Below are 22,809 nucleotides of genomic sequence, written 5' to 3'. Positions count from 1 at the left end.
TAGGGTTAGGGTTAGGGTTAGAGTGAGGGTTAGGGTGAGGGTTAGGGTGAGGGTAAGGGTTAGGGTTAGGGTTAGGGTTAGGGTTAGGGTTAGGGTTAGGGTTAGGGTTAGTGTTAGGGTTAGGGTTAGGGTTAGGGTTAGGGTTAGGGTTAGGGTTCGGGTTAGGGTTAGGGTTAGGGTTAGAGTGAGGGTTAGAGTTAGGGTTAGAGTTAGGGTTCGGGTTAGAGTGAGGGTTAGGGTGAGGGTTAGGGCTAGGGTTAGAGTTAGGGTTAGGGTTAGGGTTCGGGTTAGAGTGAGGGTTAGGGTTAGGGTTAGGGTTAGGGTTAGGGTTAGGGTTAGGGTTAGGGTTAGGGTTAGGGTTAGGGTTAGGGTTAGGGTTAGGGTTAGGGTTAGGGTTAGGTTTCGGGTTAGGGTGAGAGTTAGGGTTAGAGTTCAGTTTTGGGTTAGGGTTAAGGTTGGGTTAGGGTTAGGGTTAGGGATAGGGTTAGGGATAGGGTTAGGGTGAGGGTGAGGGTTAGGGATAGGGATAGGGTTAAGGATAGAGTGAGTGTTAGGGTAGGGTTAGGATTAGGGTTAAGATTAAGGTAGGGTTAGGGTTACGGTTAGGGTTAGATGTGAGGGTTCGGGTTAGGGTGAGGGTTATGGTTACGGTGAGGGATAGGGGTAGGGATAGGGTTAGGATTAGTGTTAGGGTTAGGGTTAGGGTTAGTGTTAGAATTAGGGTTAGGGTGAGGGTTAGGGATAGAGATAGGGTTGTGGATAGAGTGAGGGTTAGGGTAGGGTTAGGATTAGGGTTAAGATTAGGGCAGGGTTAGGGTTAGGGGTAGGGCTAGGGTTAGTGTTAGGGTTAGGGTTAGGGTGAGGGTTAGATGTGAGGGTTTGGGTTAGGGTGAGGGTTATGGTTACGGTGAGGGATAGGGATAGGGATAGAGTGAGGGTTGGGTAGAGTTAGGATTAGGACTAGCCTTCGGGATAGGAATCGGGTTAGGGTTGGGGTTAGAGTTAGGGATAGGGTCAAGGTTAGGGTTAGTATTAGGGATAGGGTTACAGTTAGAGTTCGGGATAGAGATAGGGTTAGGGTTAGTGTTAGGGTTAGGGTTAGGGTTAGGGTTAGGGTCAGGGTCAGGGTCAGGGTCAGGGTCAGGGTTAGGGTTAGGGTTAGGGTTAGGCATAGAGTTAGGGTTAGAGTTAGGTTAGGGTTAGGGGTAGGTTAGGTTAAGGATAGGTTTAGAGTTAACGTTAGGGTTAGGGTTAGGGATAGGCTTAGGGTTATGGTTAGGGTTAAGGTTAGGGTTAGGGTTATGGTTACGGTTAGCGTTAGGCATATGGATGGCTTTAGGGATAGGGATAGGGACAGGGTTAGGGATAGGGTTAGGGTTAGAGTTAGAGTTAGAGATAGTGTTAGGATAGGGATAGGGTTAGTGTTAGGGTTTGGTTTCGGGTTAGGGTTAAGGTTAGGGTTAGAGTTAGGTTAGGCTTAGTGTTAGGGTTAGGGTTGGGCAATAGGGCTAGGGTTAGGTTTGGGGTTAAGGTTAGTTTTAAGCTTCTTGGGCTTGCCCCACCATTTACTACAATCATGTCTGAGCTCACCTCGGCCTCAACCCCACTTCACTGCCCACTCTCCATAACCTTTCAGCCTATTACTAATTAAAAGCCTGTCTGTCTCCTCCTTAGAGATAATAGGAAATGCAGATGCTGGAGAAACTGAGATAACCAGGTGTGGAGATGGATGAACGCAGCAGGCCAAGCAGTGTCAGAGGAGCAGGAAAGCTGTTGCTTCGGGCCTGGACCCTTCTTCAGAAACGTCAGCTTTCCTGCTCCTCTGATGCTGCTTGGTCTGCTGTGTTCATCCAGCTCCACATCTTGTTATCTCCTCCCTAAATTTACTCACTGTCCCAGCATCCACCACACTCTGGGGGAATGAATTCCACAGATTCCTGACCCTTTGGGAGAAGCAATTTCTCCTTGTCTCTGTTTTAAATCAGCCCCCTTTATCCTAAAATGATGACCTCTTGTTCTGGAGTGCCCCACATGAGCAGACATCCTCTCTATGTCTACTGTTTCAATCCTCTTTCCAATCATGCGCCTGTGTCAGGCTGCACTGGGAATACTGAGAGCCGTTTTGGGCCCTGTACCTAAGGAAGGATGGGCTGGTGTTGGAGGGGGACAGGGGTCAGAGGAGCGTTACAGGAATGACTTTGGGGATGAAGGGTTTGTCATATGAGAGATGGTTGAAGACTCTGGGTCTGTACTCGATGGAGTTTGGAAGGAATCGGGGGGGGGAGGCGCAGATTCTGATTGAAGCTTACAGAATACTGTGGGGCTGGATAGGGTGGAAATGGAGAATACATTTCCACCCGAAGGAGAGACTAAGACCCAGGGACACGGCCCATTGAGCTCACGCTGACTCTTTGTAGACGACTCCACCCATACCCACTCTCCTATCCCATAACCCTTGCACTTTGCCATGGCTAATCCACCAGTTATCCCTGGACACTATGGGACAATTTAGCACGGCCAACCCACCCTGACCTGCGCATCTTTGCACTGCGTGGGGAAACCAGAGCCCCCGAAAGGAACACAGGGAAAATGTGCAAGCTCCACACACCCCCGTGGCCCCTGGCGTTGCGGGGAGGCAGTGCTAAACTCCGAGCCACTGTGCTGCTCATTGATGCTGCTGGCCTCTCCAGTGACAGCCACATTCTTCCAAAGAACATATAAAAATCAGTTGATATTCGGAGCGATGGTCAAATGGGCAGGAGGGAAGGAGAGTCTTGAGAGCAACAGAAAGATTTTGATGGAGGGAATTCCCGGCCTGCATGTTGCGGCCTCCAATAGTAGCAAGATCACCAATGGTGGGGTGGTCGGGGAGGGCACCAGTGCAGCAAGATGTAGACGGTCTGGGTCTCGAAGAGATCACGATGATTGGGAGGGGCAAGGCCATGATACAGAGAATGAGTAGCTCAGAGGGGTTGAGGTGGGGCCAGACCAGGAGCCTCCCTCCGTACTGCTCCAGGCAGCTCATAACCATCGGGCTGGAGTTGGGAAGCTTTTCTGAAATGTTTGTCCTGACAGGAGCTGAAATGGAAAGTCCTGGTGAAGGGAAAGCGGATTGGAAAGCTACAGGATTGCCTGAACGGGCAGGGAGAGGACCATGATACCGGAGAGGTGACAGACGAAGATGAAGCTGCTGAGATGGATGACGAGAACATCAGGAATGAATTGAAGAAGAAAGGGAAGGTACAGGCTGCATTAGACGAGTGCCAACTCAGCCCTGTTAGTGTGAATGGCCCTACCCCTCCTCTTTACCCTACCCCCTGGAGTAGCGGGGTGTTGGGGGCACTGGGGTGGTTGAGGGCGTGGTGCGGTTTGAGAAATGTTCTGCAGCAGGGTCAGGGAAGACCCCAATGGAAGCTTGAAGCCTACAGCTACTCAATGGGCTCATTGTCCAAATCAACGGCCCCCCTCCCCTCCTACCTGCAGTGGGACATTTGGTCAGATAGTGCCCAGGCACTGTCACAGTGTGATTGTATCTCACAGGCCACAGGGGCTCAGCCTCATCTTCTCAAGGGCAATTAGGGACAGCTAACACCTTCACATCTCTGTGAATAAAAACTTTACAGCTTGATATAAAGTTCTTACAGACTCTGAAACTGGGCTTTTGTTTATATTTTGTGCTGAATGCCGTTTTCGCCTAAATTGGACTTGGGGGAGATGTTAGTGCCATTCACTACACAAGTGCCAGGCCATGACTGTCTCCATCAAGACACAATTCACCCATTCCTCAGCGGTGATACCATCACTGAATCCCCCTCTATCAACATCCTGGGGATTATCACTGACCAGAAACTCAACTGGATTCACCACACAAACACAACGGCTGCAAGAGCAGGTCAGAGGCTGGAAATACTAGAGTGAGTAACTCACCTCCCAACTCCTCAAAGCCTGTCCACATTCTACAAGGCACAAGGCAGGAGTGTGATGGAACACTCCCCATTTGCCTGGACGGGGGCAGCCCTCAACAACACTCAAGAAGCTCGACACTGCAGCGGTTCAAGAAGGCAGCTCACCCCCACTTTGTCACCCACATCACTGTGCCACACTGCACCTACAATCCCTCCTCTGCTTATTTCTAAATGCACCTCTGTCTCTCTGCCTTCATTGGTTGTCAGGGGTCGAAGCAGAGATTGGCCAAGGAATTGTCAGACTGTGTGATCTACTGTAAGAGTGTCCATTTCCAGAGCTTCAAACATTCCCGAGCACATTACAACTTCTACGAAATCTCCTCTTTCACTGAATCCAAGGCCAGAAAACTGATCAAAGAATCTGGTGAGTGATAAAGACATAGTTACAGACTGGAATCTAATCGAGGGGTTCGGGGTGGTTTATATACAGAATAACAGATACCCCCCGGGAGGGAGTTACAGACTGGAATCTAATTGAGGGGTTCGGGGTGGTTTATATACAGAATAACAGATACCCCCCGGGAGGGAGTTACAGACTGGAATCTGATCGAGGGGTTCGGGCTGGTTTATATACATGACAACAGATACGCCACCCCCGGGAGGGAGTTACAGACTGGAATCTGATTGAGGGGTTGGGGGGGGTTTATATGCAGAATAACAGATACCCCCCGGGAGGGAGTTACAGACTGGAATCTGATTGAGGGGTGCGGGGGGGGGGGGGGTTTATCTACAGAATAACAGCTACCCCCCCGGGGAGGGAGTTACAGACTGGAACCCAATCGAGGGGTTTCAAGGTGGTTTATATACAGAATAACAGATACCCCCCGGGAGGGGGTTACAGACTGGAATCTAACTGAGGGGTTCGGGGGGGGCGGTTTATCTACAGAATAACAGATACCCCGGGAGGGAGTTACAGACTGGAATCTAACTGGGGGGTTCGTTGGGGTTTATATACAGAATAACAGATACACCCCCGGGAGGGATTTACAGACTGGAATCTAATCGAGGGGCTGGGGGTGCTTTATATACAGAATAACAGCTACCCCCCCAGGAGGGAGTTACAGACAGGAATCTAATCGAGGGGGTTCGGGGTGGTTTATATACAGAATAACAGATGCCCCCCGGGGAGGGAGTTACAGACTGGAATCTGATCGAGGGGGCTCAGGGTAGTTTATATACAGAATGTCAGATACCCCCCGGGAGGGAGTTACAGACTGGAATCTGATCGAGGGGTTCGGGGAGGTTTAAATACAGAATAACAGATACCCCGGGAGGGAGTTACAGACTGGAATCTAACTGGGGGGTTCGTTGGGGTTTATATACAGAATAACAGATACACCCCCGGGAGGGATTTACAGACTGGAATCTAATCGAGGGGCTGGGGGTGCTTTATATACAGAATAACAGCTACCCCCCCAGGAGGGAGTTACAGACAGGAATCTAATCGAGGGGGTTCGGGGTGGTTTATATACAGAATAACAGATGCCCCCCGGGGAGGGAGTTACAGACTGGAATCTGATCGAGGGGGCTCAGGGTAGTTTATATACAGAATGTCAGATACCCCCCGGGAGGGAGTTACAGACTGGAATCTGATCGAGGGGTTCGGGGAGGTTTAAATACAGAATAACAGATACCCCGGGAGGGAGTTACAGACTGGAATCTAACTGGGGGGTTCGTTGGGGTTTATATACAGAATAACAGATACACCCCCGGGAGGGATTTACAGACTGGAATCTAATCGAGGGGCTGGGGGTGCTTTATATACAGAATAACAGCTACCCCCCCAGGAGGGAGTTACAGACAGGAATCTAATCGAGGGGGTTCGGGGTGGTTTATATACAGAATAACAGATGCCCCCCGGGGAGGGAGTTACAGACTGGAATCTAATCGAGGGGGTTCGGGGTGGTTTATATACAGAATAACAGATGCCCCCCGGGGAGGGAGTTACAGACTGGAATCTAATCGAGGGGCTCGGGGTGCTTTATATACAGAATAACAGCTACCCCCCCAGGAGGGAGTTACAGACAGGAATCTAATCGAGGGGGTTCGGGGTGGTTTATATACAGAATAACAGATGCCCCCCGGGGAGGGAGTTACAGACTGGAATCTGATCGAGGGGGCTCAGGGTAGTTTATATACAGAATAACAGATACCCCCCGGGGAGGGAGTTACAGACTGGAATCTGATCGAAGGGGTTCGGGGAGGTTTAAATACAGAATAACAGATACCCCCCGGGGAGGGAGTTACAGACTGGAATCTGATCGAGGGGGTTCGGGGGAGTTTATATACAGAATAACAGATACCCCCCGGGGAGGGAGTTACAGACTGGAATCTGATCGAGGGGGTTCGGGGAGGTTTAAATACAGAATAACAGATACCCCCCGGGAGGGAGTTACAGACTGGAATCCGATCGAGGGATCTCTGAAGTCTCTGGATTACAATTTCTGGGTGGGTTGAACAGTTTGATTTGGTGACTGGATCTTGGTTGTTTTGTTTGGTGAGCTATGGATCAGTTCGGTTTTGTTCTCTGATCTTTCGGTTGTGATAACTCACTGTCCTGTCTGCTCTGTTTCCCTCACAGCGAATGAGTTTGTCTGTCACAACGCCTGGCAGCTGACCCGTGTGTATCCCAGTGGCTTCAGAACAGATTCCTCAAACTTCAGCCCCCAGGAAATGTGGAATGCCGGCTGCCAAATAGGTAACCAATCACCTCAGGGGATCCATTGGATCAGGGCGCTGTGGTGTTTGTCCCAGGTCTGTCAGGGGCACGGGAATGGAATCCGTGAATTCCCTCAAACTTTTATATTTAAGATAGAGAGGGAAATGCAGACTTCCATGTTTCAGAATTATAGAATGGTTATTGCATTAGGAAGCCATTCAGCCTGTTTACTCCATGCTGGGTCGCTGTAAGAGCTACTCAATAGTGCCACTCGCCGCACCCCCCACCTTTTCCATGTAGCCGGGTCAATATTTGCCGTCCCCCTCTTAGTTAAACCTGCCGCTGCCCTCTCTCACAGGCAGCATGTTACAGATCTGAACCTCTCGCTGTGTTTCTGCCAGTGCGTTACCCTGACCCCTTAATTGTGTATACCAGCCTGCCCCGGTGGGACCTTATCTAAAGGATTCTGAAAATCTAAATACACCACATCCAGTGGTCCCGCCGCTCCCAGTATTCCAACGGGACACAAACAAGTTTGTCAGCCATGGTATCAGAGATAATGGGAACTGCAGATGCTGGAGAATTCCAAGATAATAAAAAGTGAGGCTGGATGAACACAGCAGGCCAAGCAGCATCTCAGGAGCACAAAAGCTGATGTTTCGGGCCTAGACCTCTCTGATGAAGGGTCGAGGCCCGAAACGTCAGCTTTTGTGCTCCTGAGATGCTGCTTGGCCTGCTGTGTTCATCCAGCTTCACATTTTATTATCTTGTCAGCCATGGTATCCCTTTCACAAATCCATGTTAATGCAGTGCAATCAAATCATCATTTTCTAAGTGCTCTACATATCTACACATCCCTGAACACTGCCGGTAATTGCCCATGGCCAATCCACCTTAGCCTGTGCATCTTTGGACAGTGGGAGGAAGCTGGAGCACCCAGAGAAAATCTACGCAGACACGGGGAGAATGTGCAAACTCCACACAGACAGTCGCCCGAGGCTGGAATCGGACCCAGGTCCCTGGTGCTGTGAGGCTGTGGCCTAACCACTGAGCCACCGTGCCGCCCCAGATTCTAGTACTTTCCCTATCACTGCTGTCAGACTAATAGCTCTGTAGTTTTTCATTCTCTCTTTCCCTCTCTTTCTCACTGTCTCTCTGTCTCTCTCTCCCTCTCTTTCTCTCACTGTCTTGCTGTCTCTCTGTCCCTCTGTCCCTCTCTCTCTCTCTCTCTCTCTCTCTCTCTCTCTCTCTCTCTCACTCTCTCTCCCCCCACTTTTCCTAAACAGTGGGCTGGTATTTACAACTTTCAGCTTTCAAAATCCATTATCTCTGTATCCACCTCTGAAAACCGCCTGGAATGGGAATCACTGGGTCCCGGTAGCTAACCGCTAATCTTTTGTTGTTTCACGTTTTTTAAACCTAATTTTACAGAAAATCAGAAGCTTTTACTATCTGTTTTTATGCTTCTTGCTAAATTATATTCATTATCTAGTCTCCCTTTCTTTATCACTTTCTTATCTTTTGCTGTGCTCCCATTCCTCAGCCATACCAATTTTTTGACAACTATAAAAGCGTCTCTTTTTGATCTAGAAGACTATTTCACTTCCTTTCTTAATGACAACTCTCTCATTTTTCCGGTTGGGAATTTTGTGCGTTAAATAAATGTGTTGGTTATAAACCATGTATTAGTTCTTTAAATACCAGCCATTGCTAGTACGTTTTAATCATAACTTTTAATGTATTTTCCCAATCTACAATAGTCAGTTTGCTCCTTATACCTTCATAATTTAATTTGTTTAGATTTAAGATCTTAATTTCAGTTTGAACTACAGCCTTTTCCAATTTAATGCATTTTCTAAAGTATTATGATCACTCTTCCCTAAAAGTTCTTTTACAACAGGATTACTAAACTAGCCCTTTCTCACTGCATAACACTAGATATATAAAAGTCAATTTCCTATTTTATTAAAAATTACTTGTGGAACATGGGCATCATTTGCTGGGCCCAGTATTTATTGCCCGTCCCTAGTTGCCCCTTGAAAAGGTGGGGGTGAGCTGCCTTCTTGAACCACTGCAGTCCATGTGCTGTGGGTTGACCCTTAGGGAGGAAATTCCAGGATTCTGACCCAGTGACACTGAAGGAACGGCGATATATTTCCCAGTCAGGATGGTGAGTGGCTCGGAGGGGAACTTACAGGGGGTGGTGTTCCCATGTATCTGCTGCCCATTGTCCTTCTAGATGGAAGTGGTGGTGGGTTTGGAAGGTGCTGACTGAGGATCTTTGGTGAGGGGGGGGGTTTCTGCAGCGCATCTTGTAGATAGTACACATTGCTGCGACTGAGTTGGTTCCTCAATATACTGCCAAGAAAACCATTTCAATCACATTCTAGGAATTCCTGCTGCAGTGCATTGATCCACATTAAATAAAGACATCTGTAAATAGAATCATAGAGTCACACAGCATGGAGACAGACCCTTTGGTCCAACCAGTCTGTGCTGACCATAATCCCAAACTGAACTATCTCCACCTGCCTGGACTTGGCCCATGTCCCCCCAAACTCATTCACATTTTTAAAAAATGTTGTAACTGTACTCACATCCAACACTTCCTCGGGAAGTTCATTCCACACATGCACTGTTGTCCCTCAATTCTTTTTAAAATCTTTCTCCACTCAGCTTAAATATATGCTGCCCCCCCAAACCCTACCCCACCCCACCCCCGGTTTTGAAATCTCCCACTCTGGGGCAAAGACCTTTGCTATCCACCCTAACTATACCCTTCGTGATTACATTAACTTCTTTAAGGCCAGCCCTCAACCTCCTACACTTAGGAAAAAATAGTTCCAGCCTACCCAGCCTCTCCTCATAACTTAAACCCCTCCATTCTTGGCAACATCCTGGTAAATCTCTTCTGAACCCTCTCCGCTTTAATCATATCCTTCCTATAACAGGACCAACAGAACTGTACACACTACTCCAGAAGAGACCTCACCAACGGCTTGTGCAACCCCAACAAGATGTACCAACTCCTATACTCAAAGGGCTGAACATTGAAAGCAAACATGCCATATACCTTTTTAACCTCCCTGTCCCCAAGTGATGTAAGCTTCAAAGAATTATGTACCTAAACTCCTAAGCCTCTCTGTTTTTCCCTGTAACAGGCACCTTTGAATTCCTGATCTATACATTCACTACATCACTGTAACTATTTGGTGACCTATTCAGAACTCCCATCATTGTTTGCTGCTCCTTGCTGCTTCATAATTCTACCCAAACATTCTGTAGGTCACTAATATATTATGTAGAAAAACAGGACTCCGGGATTTCTATGATAAACCTCCTCCAGTCTGATAAACCACTGTTCACCAAAGCTCTGCCTCCCCTGGTACTCAGCAAGTTTTGAATCTGTTTTGTTGATGTCCCTTTTATTTTCCATGGGCGCTGACTTGCTCACAAATCCATGACATGACATCAACAGCATCCCCTTCATCTCAGCTCTCTGTAACCGGTTCCCATCCCAGAACAGATCCCTAAATCTGGCAGGGACCCATGATTAACATTTTAAACAGGCAGCGTTTGAAATCCCAGTTGTTTTCTGAGAGAATAATGTCACACGATTCCAACACTTTTAAACAAATGGAAGAAATTTTTGCAATCGAAAGGCCAGCAAAGCAAGTGGCGAATGCAACCTGTCTTATGCTCTAACATCCAAATTAACATGAGCTAAACATGAATAACAGGCAAACTGTGTGCAAACGCACCATCAAACTGCACATTAAGTACCAGGCTCAATTAAGGCGGGTTCCGGTGAACTCCTCAATAACCAAACCAGATGAGTGTAGTTACTGTGAGTCCCAAAAATTATATAAAACTCTGTCACCCACGCAATGGATTTCATCTCCTCTCTTTTGAGGATCCAGCCTCTGAATTCCCTCAATAGCCCTCCTCTCCCAACTGTGATTATTTCACAGATTTCAGCTTCCCAGTTGTTCGACTTCTTCTCCTGAGATTGGATCCTCTAGGCTGCCCTCCAGTGTCGAATTGCCAATAAAGATCTTAGCTCTCCAGCTGCTCTGGATAGCACCTGCTGTCCCTGGACATCCATTTACTTCCTTCTGCCAACTTCAGTAACAGACAGACACAGCTCATTTTTGGTCAAACTTTCTGGCTCTCTAGGAGGCATCTTCCTTTCAGCTCTACTGCATTGATAAGTCTCCCAGATCTTCCCCCAGTGACTGGCCTGGAGCCTCTGTCACCCTCTCAGCAGCACTGATCCAGTGATGTTCAGCTGAACTGCTAACAGTAACAACCGAACTGCTTGGACTCTGCTCCTGACGAACTGCTTGCTAATTGCTGTTGACCGATCCTTGAAGTGATCTGTTTGATCCATTGATATATCCCAAAAGTTCCCCACCTCAGCTCAAAACAGAATCAAATTGGAATATCTCCTCCCTTCAATGATGCAATCTTCAGTCAACCAATTTCCATTTGTGCTTAATTACAAAAAAAGAGAGCCAAAACAAAATAGATTTCATCACAAACTTCATGAGAAACCCAGGCAAGGTCAGTAACTATGACTTTTCCCAATCAAATCCACGCAAACTTTCCATTATTAGCTACATTGAACCAAACAACTGTTAATTATTCAATAGGAATATCGCTAAAAGCACCCCCAATATTGAGTCTAAACTGACTGGCCTGCAGTTTTTACTGCTGTGCACAGGGGAGAACTGAAGCCACGCTTCAACCTGTTTTATTTCTGTAGCGACAATGACAGTTTCAGCCTGTTGCTATACAAAGGAACACAGTATGAATCAGTACACAGTACAGGAGGAGATGGCACAGGGGTGCTATCGCTAAACAAGTAATCCAGAAAATTAGGTAATGTTTTGGAGACATGTGTTCAAATCCTAAATTTGTAATTCAATAATAATTGGAAATTAAGAATCCAATGATGACCGTGTCAATTGTTGGAAAACCCGTCTGGTTCATTAATGTCCTTTAGGGAAGGAAACTGCCATCCTTACCTGTTCTGACCTGCATGTGACTCCAGGCCCACAGCAATGTGGTTGAATTTTAACTACCCTCAGGATAATTAGGTATTGATATAAAATACGGCCTCGCCAGCGATGCCCTTGTCCCATGAATGAATAGAAAAGTTTATGCCTGTGCCCCGGTTTATGTGAGAGCGAGTGTGTGAGACCCATCTTCACAAAGTGAGCCTCTCCTCCCCTCACAGTCTGATTTCCAGCCTCCATGCTCTGACTGATGCAGTTTTTCCTGTTCTTTCCTGTGAAGTGGCGCTGAATTTCCAAACAGCTGGTGAGGAGATGGACCTGAATGATGGGCTGTTCAGTCGTAATGCTCGCTGTGGCTTTGTACTGAAACCCGCATTCATGAGAACGACTGAATCGAACTTCGACCCCGAAAATCCCCGAGATACAGCTGGTTATCGACCCCTCAATCTAACCATCCAGGTAACCTCATTAACATCTCCCCTCCGTCTCTCCCTCCGTCTGTCCTTTCCCTGTCTCTATCTCTGTCGCGTTAAAGACCATAGGACATAGGAACAGAATTCTGTACCACAGTACACCTCCACTCAGAGTCTCTACCCAGTACACTGTATCTCAGGTGGTGTCCTAAGTGGCAACTTGTAAATTTTTGACTGTACTCTTGTGTGAGCAATAACCCTAATTCTAATTCTGCAGATGTAGGCCGCTTAGCCCAACTGTCTATCACAGCCTTGAGTATACTTACTGACCCAGCCCCGACAGGCCTCTACAGTAAAGAATTCCACAGATTCACTCCCCTCTGAGAGAAGAAATTCCTCCTCAACTCTGAGTTAAATGAGCAAATCATGTCCTCTGGCCCTCCGAAAGGGATTCAACCTCTCCATATCCCTTGTATATTTCAATAAGGTCATCTCCCATTCTGCTAAACTCTAATAGCCCAACCTACTCACCCTTTCCTCATAAGACATTCCCTCTGTGCCCAGGCTCACCTGAGTGAACCTTCTCTGGTCTGCCTCCAATGTCAATCCTCTTTCCTTAGATTAGTGGCACAGAATTATTGCACAGTATTCCAGCTGGTCTGACTAATGCAGTTTTAGCAAAACTCCCCTGACTTTTATACTCCATTCCCTTTGAAATAAAGGCTAATATTCCATTCACCTTCCCTCTTAGTCCCTGAATTTGGATGCTGCCTTTTTGTAATTCATGCAGAGGACTCCCAAAATCCCTGTGTGCTGTCGCTTTCTGCAGCATTTCTCCAATTAAATAATATTCAGCTCCTCTATTCTTCCTGCCATTTCCTCACTTTGTATTCCATCTGCTAAGTTCTTCCAAGATAATAAAATGTGAGGCTGGATGAACACAGCAGGCCAAGCAGCATCTCAGGAGCACAAAAGCTTTTGTGCTCCTGAGATGCTGCTTGGCCTGCTGTGTTCATCCAGCCTCACATTTTATTATCTTGGAATCTCCAGCATCTACAGTTCCCATTATCTCTGATGCTAAGTTCTTCCATCTTGTTTAATCCATCTGTATCCCACTGCAAACTCTTTATATCATTGTCATCATTTGCCTTCCCCCACACACACACACACACACACACACACACACATAGACACACACACACATACACACACACACACAAACACACACACACACATAGACACACACACACACACAGACACACACACACATAGACACACACACAGACACACACACACAAACACACACACACACAGACACACACACACACACACACTCCATAAACACACACACACACACTCCATACACACACACAGACACACTCCATACACACACACTCACACACACACACACACACAGACACAGACACAGACACACTCCACACACACACACACACACACACACACACACACACACACAGACACACACACACACACACACAGACACACACACACACACAAACACACACACACACACAGACACACACACTCCATAAACACACACACACACACACACTCCATACACACACACACACACAGACAGACACACTCCATACACACACACTCACACACACACACACAGACACAGACACACTCCACACACACACACACACACACACACACACACATACACAGACACACTCCATACACACACACTCACACACACACACAGACACACACACACAGACACAGACACACTCCACACACACACACACACACACACACACACACACACAGACACACACACACAGACACAGACACACTCCATACACACACACACAGACACAGACACACTCCACACACACACACACACACACTCACACACACACTCACACACACACACACACTCACACACACTCTCTCACACACACACACTCACACACACACACACACACACACACACAGACACACACACACAGACACAGACACACTCCACACACACACACACACACAGACACACACACACACAGACACACACACACAGACACAGACACACTCCATACACACACACTCACACACACACACAGACACACTCCACACACACACACACACACACACAGACACACACACACTCACACACACACACACACACACTCACACATACTCACACACACTCACACACACTCTCACACAGACACACACACACACTCACACACACTCACACACTCACACACACACACACTCACACACACTCACACACACTCTCTCACACACACACACACACACACACACACACACTCACACACACTCACACACTCACACACACACACACATTACATTCACATTTGTCATCCAAATCCTTCATACGAATTGTAAATGACTCTCTCTCTCTCTCTGTCTCTTTTCTCTCTCTCTACCTTCCCCTCTCTATTTCTATCTGTCTGTCAACTCTCTGTTTCTTTGCCTCTCTCTATCTCTCTCTCTGTCTGTCTCTTTCTCTCCCTCTCATTGCCTCTCTTTCTCTCCCTGTCCATGTCCCTCTGTCTCTCCTCATTCTAGGGTGCACGGAGCTGTGTCATTCCCAAGTGAAGTATAGCGTCGATCACAGGAAATGCTTTTCCAGCCCCATGTGTTTTCTCCAGCACCAACATCAAAATGATGGAGATAACAAAGTGTGGAGCTGGATGAACACAGCAGGACAAGCAGCATCTTAGGAGCACAAAAGCAGATGTTTCTGGTGCTCCTGGGATACTGCTTGGCCTGCTGTGTTCATCCAGCACTACACCTTGTTATCTTGGATTCTCCAGCATCTGCAGTTCCTACTCTCTCTGATGGAGATGTAGCAGCACCGTTCCCATGCTCCTGGCTCCTGGCTCCTGGCTCGGACTCGTCTGCTGCTGTCTGCCTTTTCGGATTCTCTTTTCAATTTTGCTTTTCACTTTTGCTGTTTTCTTTTGATGTCTTTCTATCTTCCTTTTCCCTTCAGCAGGAGATTGGGCGTGGGGAGCGCCTAGCCTCCTGAGCATGTGCAACAAGAATTGGCTCCGCTGGGAGTGTGTGTGTGTGCGCGCGGCGCGCATGTGCATGCACGGTGGTTGTGGGGGAGGCACGGGAGAGTGTGGGACGGCAGTGGGAGTGGGCCAGCGGTGCGAGATGGTGGTAGTGTGTGGTTACTTTGACCCCGGTGAGGGCCCAGCAGTGTGGGACCTGAGGTGTAGGCCCCAGTTTTTGAGATGTTGACGATTGATGGGAAGCCTCTGCAGTGTCTGGCGAAGGTGCTTATGGCAGCTGGCGTTGGTCAGCTCAGGTGACGCGGTGAATCTCTGCTGACGTCCATCGATATTGGAGGGAGCAGTGGTGGCGTTGGTGGTGGGTGTGGCAGGCCCGGTGGTACTCCTAGAATGGACTGTGGTGTGGTGTACATTGGTGGGCCCAGACCCACCTCCAGCCCCTCAACATCGAGTGACACACATGAAAGGGGGATGGATATAATGTTGCTGTTGTACCTCCCTCAACCGCTTTCTCTGGCAGCCCATTCCATACACGCACCCTGCTCTGCGTGAAGAAGTTGCCCCTCAGGTCCTTCTTTAATCCTTCTCCTCTCATCCTAAACCTGTGCCCTCTAGTTTTCACTTCCCCATCCCTGGGAGAAAGACTGTATGCGCTCATCCTATCTGTGTCCCTCATGATTTTATACACCTTAATAATGTCACCCCTCATTCTCCTCAGGTTCCAAGGAATAAAGTCCCATCCTGGCCAACCTCTCCCTATAACTCAGGCCTACTAATCCTGGCAACATCCTTGTAAATCTCCTTTGCACACTTTCCAGTTTAATTATCTCTTTCCTATAACAGGGTGACCAAAACTGTACACAATACTCTACGTGTGGCCTTACCGATGACTTATATAACAGTAGCATAATGTCCCAACTCCTATACTCAATGCCTTGGCCAATGAAGGCCAGCATTCTAAATGCCTTCTTCTTCACCCTGTCTATCTGTGACACCACTTTCAACGAAATATGTACTTGTAGGTCCCTCTGTTCCACAACACTCCTCAGGACCTTACCATTGACTGCACAGGTCCACCTTGGTCTGGCTTTCCAAAGTGCAACACCTCACACTTATCTGTCTTCAACTGCATTTGTCAATCCTCAGCTCACTTCCCCATCTGATCAATATCCCCCTGTAATTTTTGATAAGCTTCCTCGCTATTAGCAATATCTCCCAATTGTGTATCACCCACAAACTTTCTAATCATGCCTTGTACATTCACACCCAGATCATTTATGTCAATAACAAATAACAAAGGTCCCAGCACTGATCCCTGTGGCACAGGCCTCCGGACTGAGAAACAACCTTCAACCATCATCCTCCGCTTCCTATCATCGAGACAATTTTGAATCCAATTAGCCTCCCTCTCTCATTCTCTCTCTGTCTCCCTCTCTCATTCTGTCTCTCCCTCCCTCTCTCATTCTCACTCTGTCTCCCTCTCTCATTCTCTCTCTGTCTCCCTCTCTCATTCTCTCTCTCCCTCCCTCTCTCATTCTCTCTCTGTCTCCCTCTCTCATTCTCTCTCTGTCTCCCTCTCTCATTCTCTCTCTCCCTCCCTCTCTCATTCTCTCTCTGTCTCCCTCTCTCATTCTCTCTCTCCCTCCCTCTCTCATTCTCTCGCTGTCTCCCTCTCTCATTCTCTCTCTCCCTCCCTCACTCATTCTCTCTCTGTCTCCCTCTCTCATTCTCTCTCTGTCTCCCTCTCTCACTCTCTCTCTCCCTCCCTCTCTCATTCTCTCTCTGTCTCCCTCTCTCATTCTCTCTCTCCCTCCCTCACTCATTCTCTCTCTCCCTCCCTCTCTCATTCTCTCTCTGTCTCCCTCTCTTGCTTTGTCTGTCTCCCTCTCTCTCTCTTGCCCGCTCCTCTTTCTCTTGCACCCTCTCTCATTCTCTCCCTCTCCCTCTCGCTCCCTCTCTCATTCTTTCCCTCTCTCTCTCCCTCCCTCACTGATTCTCTCTCTCCCCCACTATCCCTCTCCCTCCCTCCTTTCTCCTTCTCTCCATCTCTCATTCTCTCCCTCCCACTCTCGCTCCCTCTCTCATTCTCCCTCTCTCTGTCTCTGTAGGTGATCAGTGGGCAGCAATTACCAAAGGTAGCCAATAGCAAGGAGGGATCGATCGTGGATCCTTTGGTGCGAGTAGAGATTCATGGAGTGGCCATGGACACCATGAAGCAGGAGACAAGATACATCGACAATAACGGTATGTACCTGACACCCCCGCTCCATCCCTGTGCATCCCTCCCTCAATCCCCCCACCCCGCCACTCCCCACCCCCTCACCAACATCCCTGTGCATCCCTCCTTCAATCCCCCCACCCCGCCACTCCCCACCCCCTCACCCACATCCCTGTGCATCCCTCCTTCAATCCCCCCACCCCGCCACTCCCCACCCCCTCACCCACATCCCTGTGCATCCCTCCCTCAATCCCCCCACCCCGCCACTCTCCACCCCCTCACCCACATCCCTGTGCATCCCTCCTTCAATCCCCCCATCCCGCCACTCCCCACCCCCATCCCCACATCCCTGTGCATCCCTCCTTCAATCCCCCCACCCCGCCACTCCCCACCCCCTCACCCACATCCCTGTGCATCCCTCCCTCAATCCCCCCACCCCGCCACTCCCCACCCCCTCACCCACATCCCTGTGCATCCCTCCTTCAATCCCCCCACCCCACCACTCCCCACCCCCACATCCACATCCCTGTGCACCCATCCCTCAATCCCCCCATCCCACCGCTCCCCTACCCCCACACCCACATCCCTGTGCATCCCTCCCTCAATCCCCCCACCACGCCACTCCCCACCCCCACCCCCACATCCCTGTGCATCCCTCCTTCAATCCCCCCACCCCACCGCTCCCCACCCCCACACCCACATCCCTGTGCATCCCTCCCTCAATCCCCCGACCCCGCCACTCCCCACCCCCTCACCCACATCCCTGTGCATCCCTCCTTCAATCCCCCCACCCCACCACTCCCCACCCCCCACACCCACATCCCTGTGCATCCCTCCCTCAATCCCCCCACCCCACCACTCCCCACCCCCACACCCACATCCCTGTGCATCCCTCCTTCAATCCCCCCACCCCACCACTCCTCACCCCCCACACCCACATCCCTGTGCATCCCTCCCTCAATCCCCCCACCCCACCACTCCCCACCCCCACACCCACATCCCTGTGCATCCCTCCTTCAATCCCCCCACCCCGCCACTCCCCACCCCCACACCCACATCCCTGTGCATCCCTCTTTCAATCCCCACACCCCACCACTCCCCACCCCCACACCCACATCCCTGTGCATCCCTCCTTCAATCCCCCCATCACACCACTCCCCACCCCCACACCCACATCTCTGTGCATCCCTCCCTCAATCCCCCTATCCCACCACTCCCCTACCCCCACATCCATATCCCTGTGTGCCCCTCCCTCAATCCCCCATCCCACTGCTCCCCTACCTCCAGACCCACATCCCTGTGCATCCCTCCTTCAATCCCCCCATCCCACCGCTCCCCTACCCCCACACCCACATCCCTGTGCATCCCTCCTTCAATCCCCCCATCCCACCGCTCCCCTACCCCCACACCCACATCCCTGTGCATCCCTCCCTCAATCACCCCATCCCACCGCTCCCCTACCCCCACATCCATATCCCTGTGTGCCCCTCCCTCAATCCCCCCATCCCACCGCTCCCCTACCCCCACACCCACATCCCTGTGCATCCCTCCCTCAATCCCACATCCCACCACTCCCCTACCCCCACACCCACATCCCTGTGCATCCCTCCCTCAATCCCCCATCCCACCGCTCCCCTACCCCCACACCCACATCCCTGTGCATCCCTCCCTCAATCCCCCATCCCACTGCTCCCCTACCTCCAGACCCACATCCCTGTGTACCCCTCCCTCAATCCCCCCATCCCACCGCTCCCCTACCCCCACACCCACAACCCTGTGCATCCCTCCCTCAATCCCCCCATCCCACCGCTCCCCTACCCCCACACCCACATCCCTGTGCATCCCTCCCTCAATCCCCCATCCCACCACTCCCCTACCCCCACACCCACATCCCTGTGTACCTCTCCCCATTCCCCCATCCCACTGCTCCGCTCCCAAACATCCCTTTGTACCACTCCCCACCACCCCCCATCCCACTACTGCCCACTCCCCCATATCCACTAATTGGATTGATCCAGGACAGCGACAGCGTGGAGTTAGACCCACAGAAAACATCGAGAGGTTGTTGGGGGGGGCGGGTGCAGAGAGAGAGAGAGAGAGAGAGAGAGAGAGAGAGAGAAAACTAGAGAGAGAGAGAGAGAGAGAAAGACAGGGACCCATGCCCTCACTGAGAGAGAGATAGACCCACATTCACACCGAGACAGAGAGAGAGAGTGAAAGAGAGAGTGAGAGAGAGAGAGTGAGAGAGAGGGACCCATACTCAAACCGAGAGAGAGAGAGAGTGAGATAGAGGGACCCACACTCACACCGAGAGAGAGAGCGAGAGAGAGAGAGAGAGAGAGAGCAGTTGTATAGCTCCAACCCACTCTGGAATTCCCAGCAGGTGCGGAGGGCGCTCCCTCATCCAGATTCTGTATTTCACTGTCTTTCTGGAACAGAGTAGTCACCCCTTTCGGATGGTGTTGACCATTGCAAGGCAGGTCTGTTACCACCTCTGGAAATGACCTCAAAGTAAGGCCAGTGCAGAGCGTGAGAGAGGTGACAGAGTGTGTGAGAAAGAAAATATGGGAAGAGGGAGAGACTGTGAGAAACAAAGAAAGAGGCAGACAGTGGGGCTGAGAGAGAGGGAGAGTGAGAATGTGAGACAGGAAAAGGGAGAATGTGAGAGTGTGAGTGAGACTGTGAGAGGCAGATTGAATCCTGTTATAAAGTGGAGGTTCTCCCCCTCGAGAACTGAACCAAAATACCCAAAGAGGAGCACCTCGCACTGTGATCTGTAAGGAGTGTGAAAATGCTGTAATCTGCCTTTCAGCAACAACTTGTAGTCAAATGAAATAAACCCCGACACTCACTTTACAATCAACAAGTAATAACTTATTTATCTAACTCTAACAGTTAACGAAGTAGCTAAACTATTAACGAACAAAATAAACCCTTTATAACTACTAACTAATCCTGAATAAATCAAGATTCTAATGATACGCTGTTCCAATAAATACACGTCTCACTCATATATAATAAAAGTGGAGTCTCTTGAAATTACAGCCATGCTGTGTGCCTTCTAGAATACCCTGTTCCTTCTCTGTTGATTCTTCTGTCAGCAATATTCACTAATTGTACAATGGGTACTTTGTTATTTAGAAGGTACTTTCTCTAAATCTCTAAGCCACAGACTGTGAGAGCCAGCAACTGTCTCTTGAGAGCTGAGGGCTGTAAGCTCAGGCAGATGGCAGTTAGTTCTCCGGTCTCAGAACAAAAGAGAAGTACAGCACAGGAAGAGGCCCTTTGGCCCTCCAAGCTTGTCCCGATCATCACGCCCTGACTAAACTGAAAGAACAAACCTTCTGCCCTTATTTGGTCCATACCACTCTATGCCCTCCCTATTCATATAACCATCCAGATGCCTCTTAAATGTTGCCAACATGCTTGCTTCTGGCAGTGCATTCCAGGATCTTACCACTCTGTGTGAAAAATTTTCCTTGCACACCTCCCTTAAACCTCTGCCTTTTCACCTTGAACCAGTGTCCCCCTGTATTTGAAACTTGAACCCTGGGAAAAAGCCTGACTATCCACCCTATCTATCCCTCTCAAAATTCTGTAGACCTCTATCAGTTCTCCATTCAGCTGCTATCTTTCCAGTGAAATCAATCCTAGCCTTTTTAAACTTTTCACATAGCTAATGCTCTTGAGACAGGGCAACATCCTGGTGAACCTTCTCTGTACTCTCTCCAAAGCTTCCACATCCTTCTGGGAATGTAGCGACCAAACTGCCCCCTTCTTTTATACCCTTAATGACATACCAATATTTCTTAAATAAAATTGGTCCTATGTTGTCAAAACCATCAGATCTAGATTCAATTGATTTTGGTATCCAAGTGCTTGTTTCCACTTAATACGCTAAATTCAAAAACTTGTTATCTTGCTAAAAACCTCTGCTTGGCCTGCTAACTGCACAGCCTTTTGATACAAATATTTCAATTCAGACATCCATTTTAAATCTCTAAGCATAGAAAAAACACATCATTTTTTAAAGGGACCACGAAATGCTTCCCCCTCCCCACAACCTAGCATTTTGCAAGCACTAAATTCTAACTCCCTGCCTCCCAATCCCCGACTTTGCAACAGGAACTGAGAGCGAGAGCGGGAGAGAGTGAGTGTCTGACAGTAAGGACACGGAATAATGTTATTAAATTGGAAAGGGTACAAAATAACATTTACCAGGATGGTACTGGGGCTGGAGGGTTTGAGTATGAGGAGAGGCTGGGGCCTGGAGCATTGGAGGCTGAGGGGTGACCTTGGAGAGGTTGATGAAATCGTGAGGAGGTGTAGACAAGCTGAATAGCCAAGGTCTTTTCCCCTGGGGGGAGTTCAAAACTAAATGACATAGATTTAGGGTTAAAGGGGGAAGATTTAAAAGGGGCCTGGGGGGGCACCATTTTCACACAGAGGGTGGTGCGTGTATGGAATGAGCTGCCAGAGGAAGGGGTGGAGGCTGGTACAATTATAACATTTAAAAGGCATCTGGATGGGTTTATGTGAAGGGTTTAGAGGGGTATAGGCCAAATGCTGGCAAATGGGACTAGATTGATTTGGGATATCTGGTTTACATGGATGTGTGGGCTGAAGGGCCTGTTTCCGTGTAGTAGATCTCTATGTGTGGATCTGGAGCGCATGAGAATGAGTGAGAACGTGTGTGTGTGTGTGTGTGTGTGTGTGTGTGTGTGTGTGTGTGTGTGTGTGTGTGTGTGTGTGTGTGTGTGTGTGTGTGTGAATGTGCATGTAGAACATAGAACATTACAGCACAGTACACGCCCTTCGGCCCTCGATGTTGTGCCGACCTGTCATACCGATCTCAAGCCCATCTAACCTACACTATTCCATGTACGTCCATATGCTTGTCCAATGACGACTTAAATGTACCTAAAGTTGGTGAATCTACTACCATTGCAGGCAAAGTGTTCCATTCCCTTACTACTCTCTGAGTAAAGAAACTACCTCTGACATCTGTCCTATATCTTTCACCCCTCAATTTAAAGCTATGCCCCCTCGTGCTCACTGTCACCATCCTAGGAAAAAGGCTCTCCCTATCCACCCTATCTAACCCTCTGATTATTTTATATGTTTCAATTAAGTCACCTCTCAACCTTCTTCTCTCTAATGAAAACAGCCTCAAGTCCCTCAGCCTTTCCTCGTAAGACCTTCCCTCCATACCAGGCAACATCCTAGTAAATCTCCTCTGCACCCTTTCCAAAGCTTCCACATCCTTCTTATAATGCGGTGACCAGAACTGTATGCAATACTCCAAGTGCGGCCGCACCGGAGTTTTGTACAGCTTCACCATAACCTCTTGGTTCCGGAACTCGATCCCTCTATTAATAAAAGCTAAAACACTGTATGCCTTCTTAACAGCCCTGTCAACCTGGGTGGCAACTTTCAAGGATCTGTGTACATAGACACCGAGATCTCTCTGCTCATCTACACTACCAAGAATCTTACCATTAGCTCAGTACTTTGCCTTCCAGTTACTC

General features: G+C 49.0%; 1 protein-coding gene across 1 annotated transcript in view; it reads left to right on the top strand.

Moving 5' to 3' along the window:
• Positions 1-22,809, top strand: part of plcd4b (phospholipase C, delta 4b) — a 141,473-nt gene that overhangs the window by 46,667 nt on the left and 71,997 nt on the right. The window contains exons 10-14 of the mRNA XM_059647682.1: positions 3,076-3,240; positions 4,173-4,329; positions 6,547-6,663; positions 11,923-12,101; positions 17,172-17,307. Coding sequence (XP_059503665.1) covers positions 3,076-3,240; positions 4,173-4,329; positions 6,547-6,663; positions 11,923-12,101; positions 17,172-17,307 — 754 coding nt within the window. The remainder of the gene's footprint in view (positions 1-3,075; positions 3,241-4,172; positions 4,330-6,546; positions 6,664-11,922; positions 12,102-17,171; positions 17,308-22,809) is intronic.

This window comes from Stegostoma tigrinum, chromosome 7 (genome assembly GCF_030684315.1).
Source record: "Stegostoma tigrinum isolate sSteTig4 chromosome 7, sSteTig4.hap1, whole genome shotgun sequence".
NCBI classification, from domain to species: domain Eukaryota; kingdom Metazoa; phylum Chordata; class Chondrichthyes; order Orectolobiformes; family Stegostomatidae; genus Stegostoma; species Stegostoma tigrinum.
The sequence above is the reverse complement of the archived record's forward strand: the minus strand, read 5'-3'. Positions and strand labels throughout refer to the sequence as shown.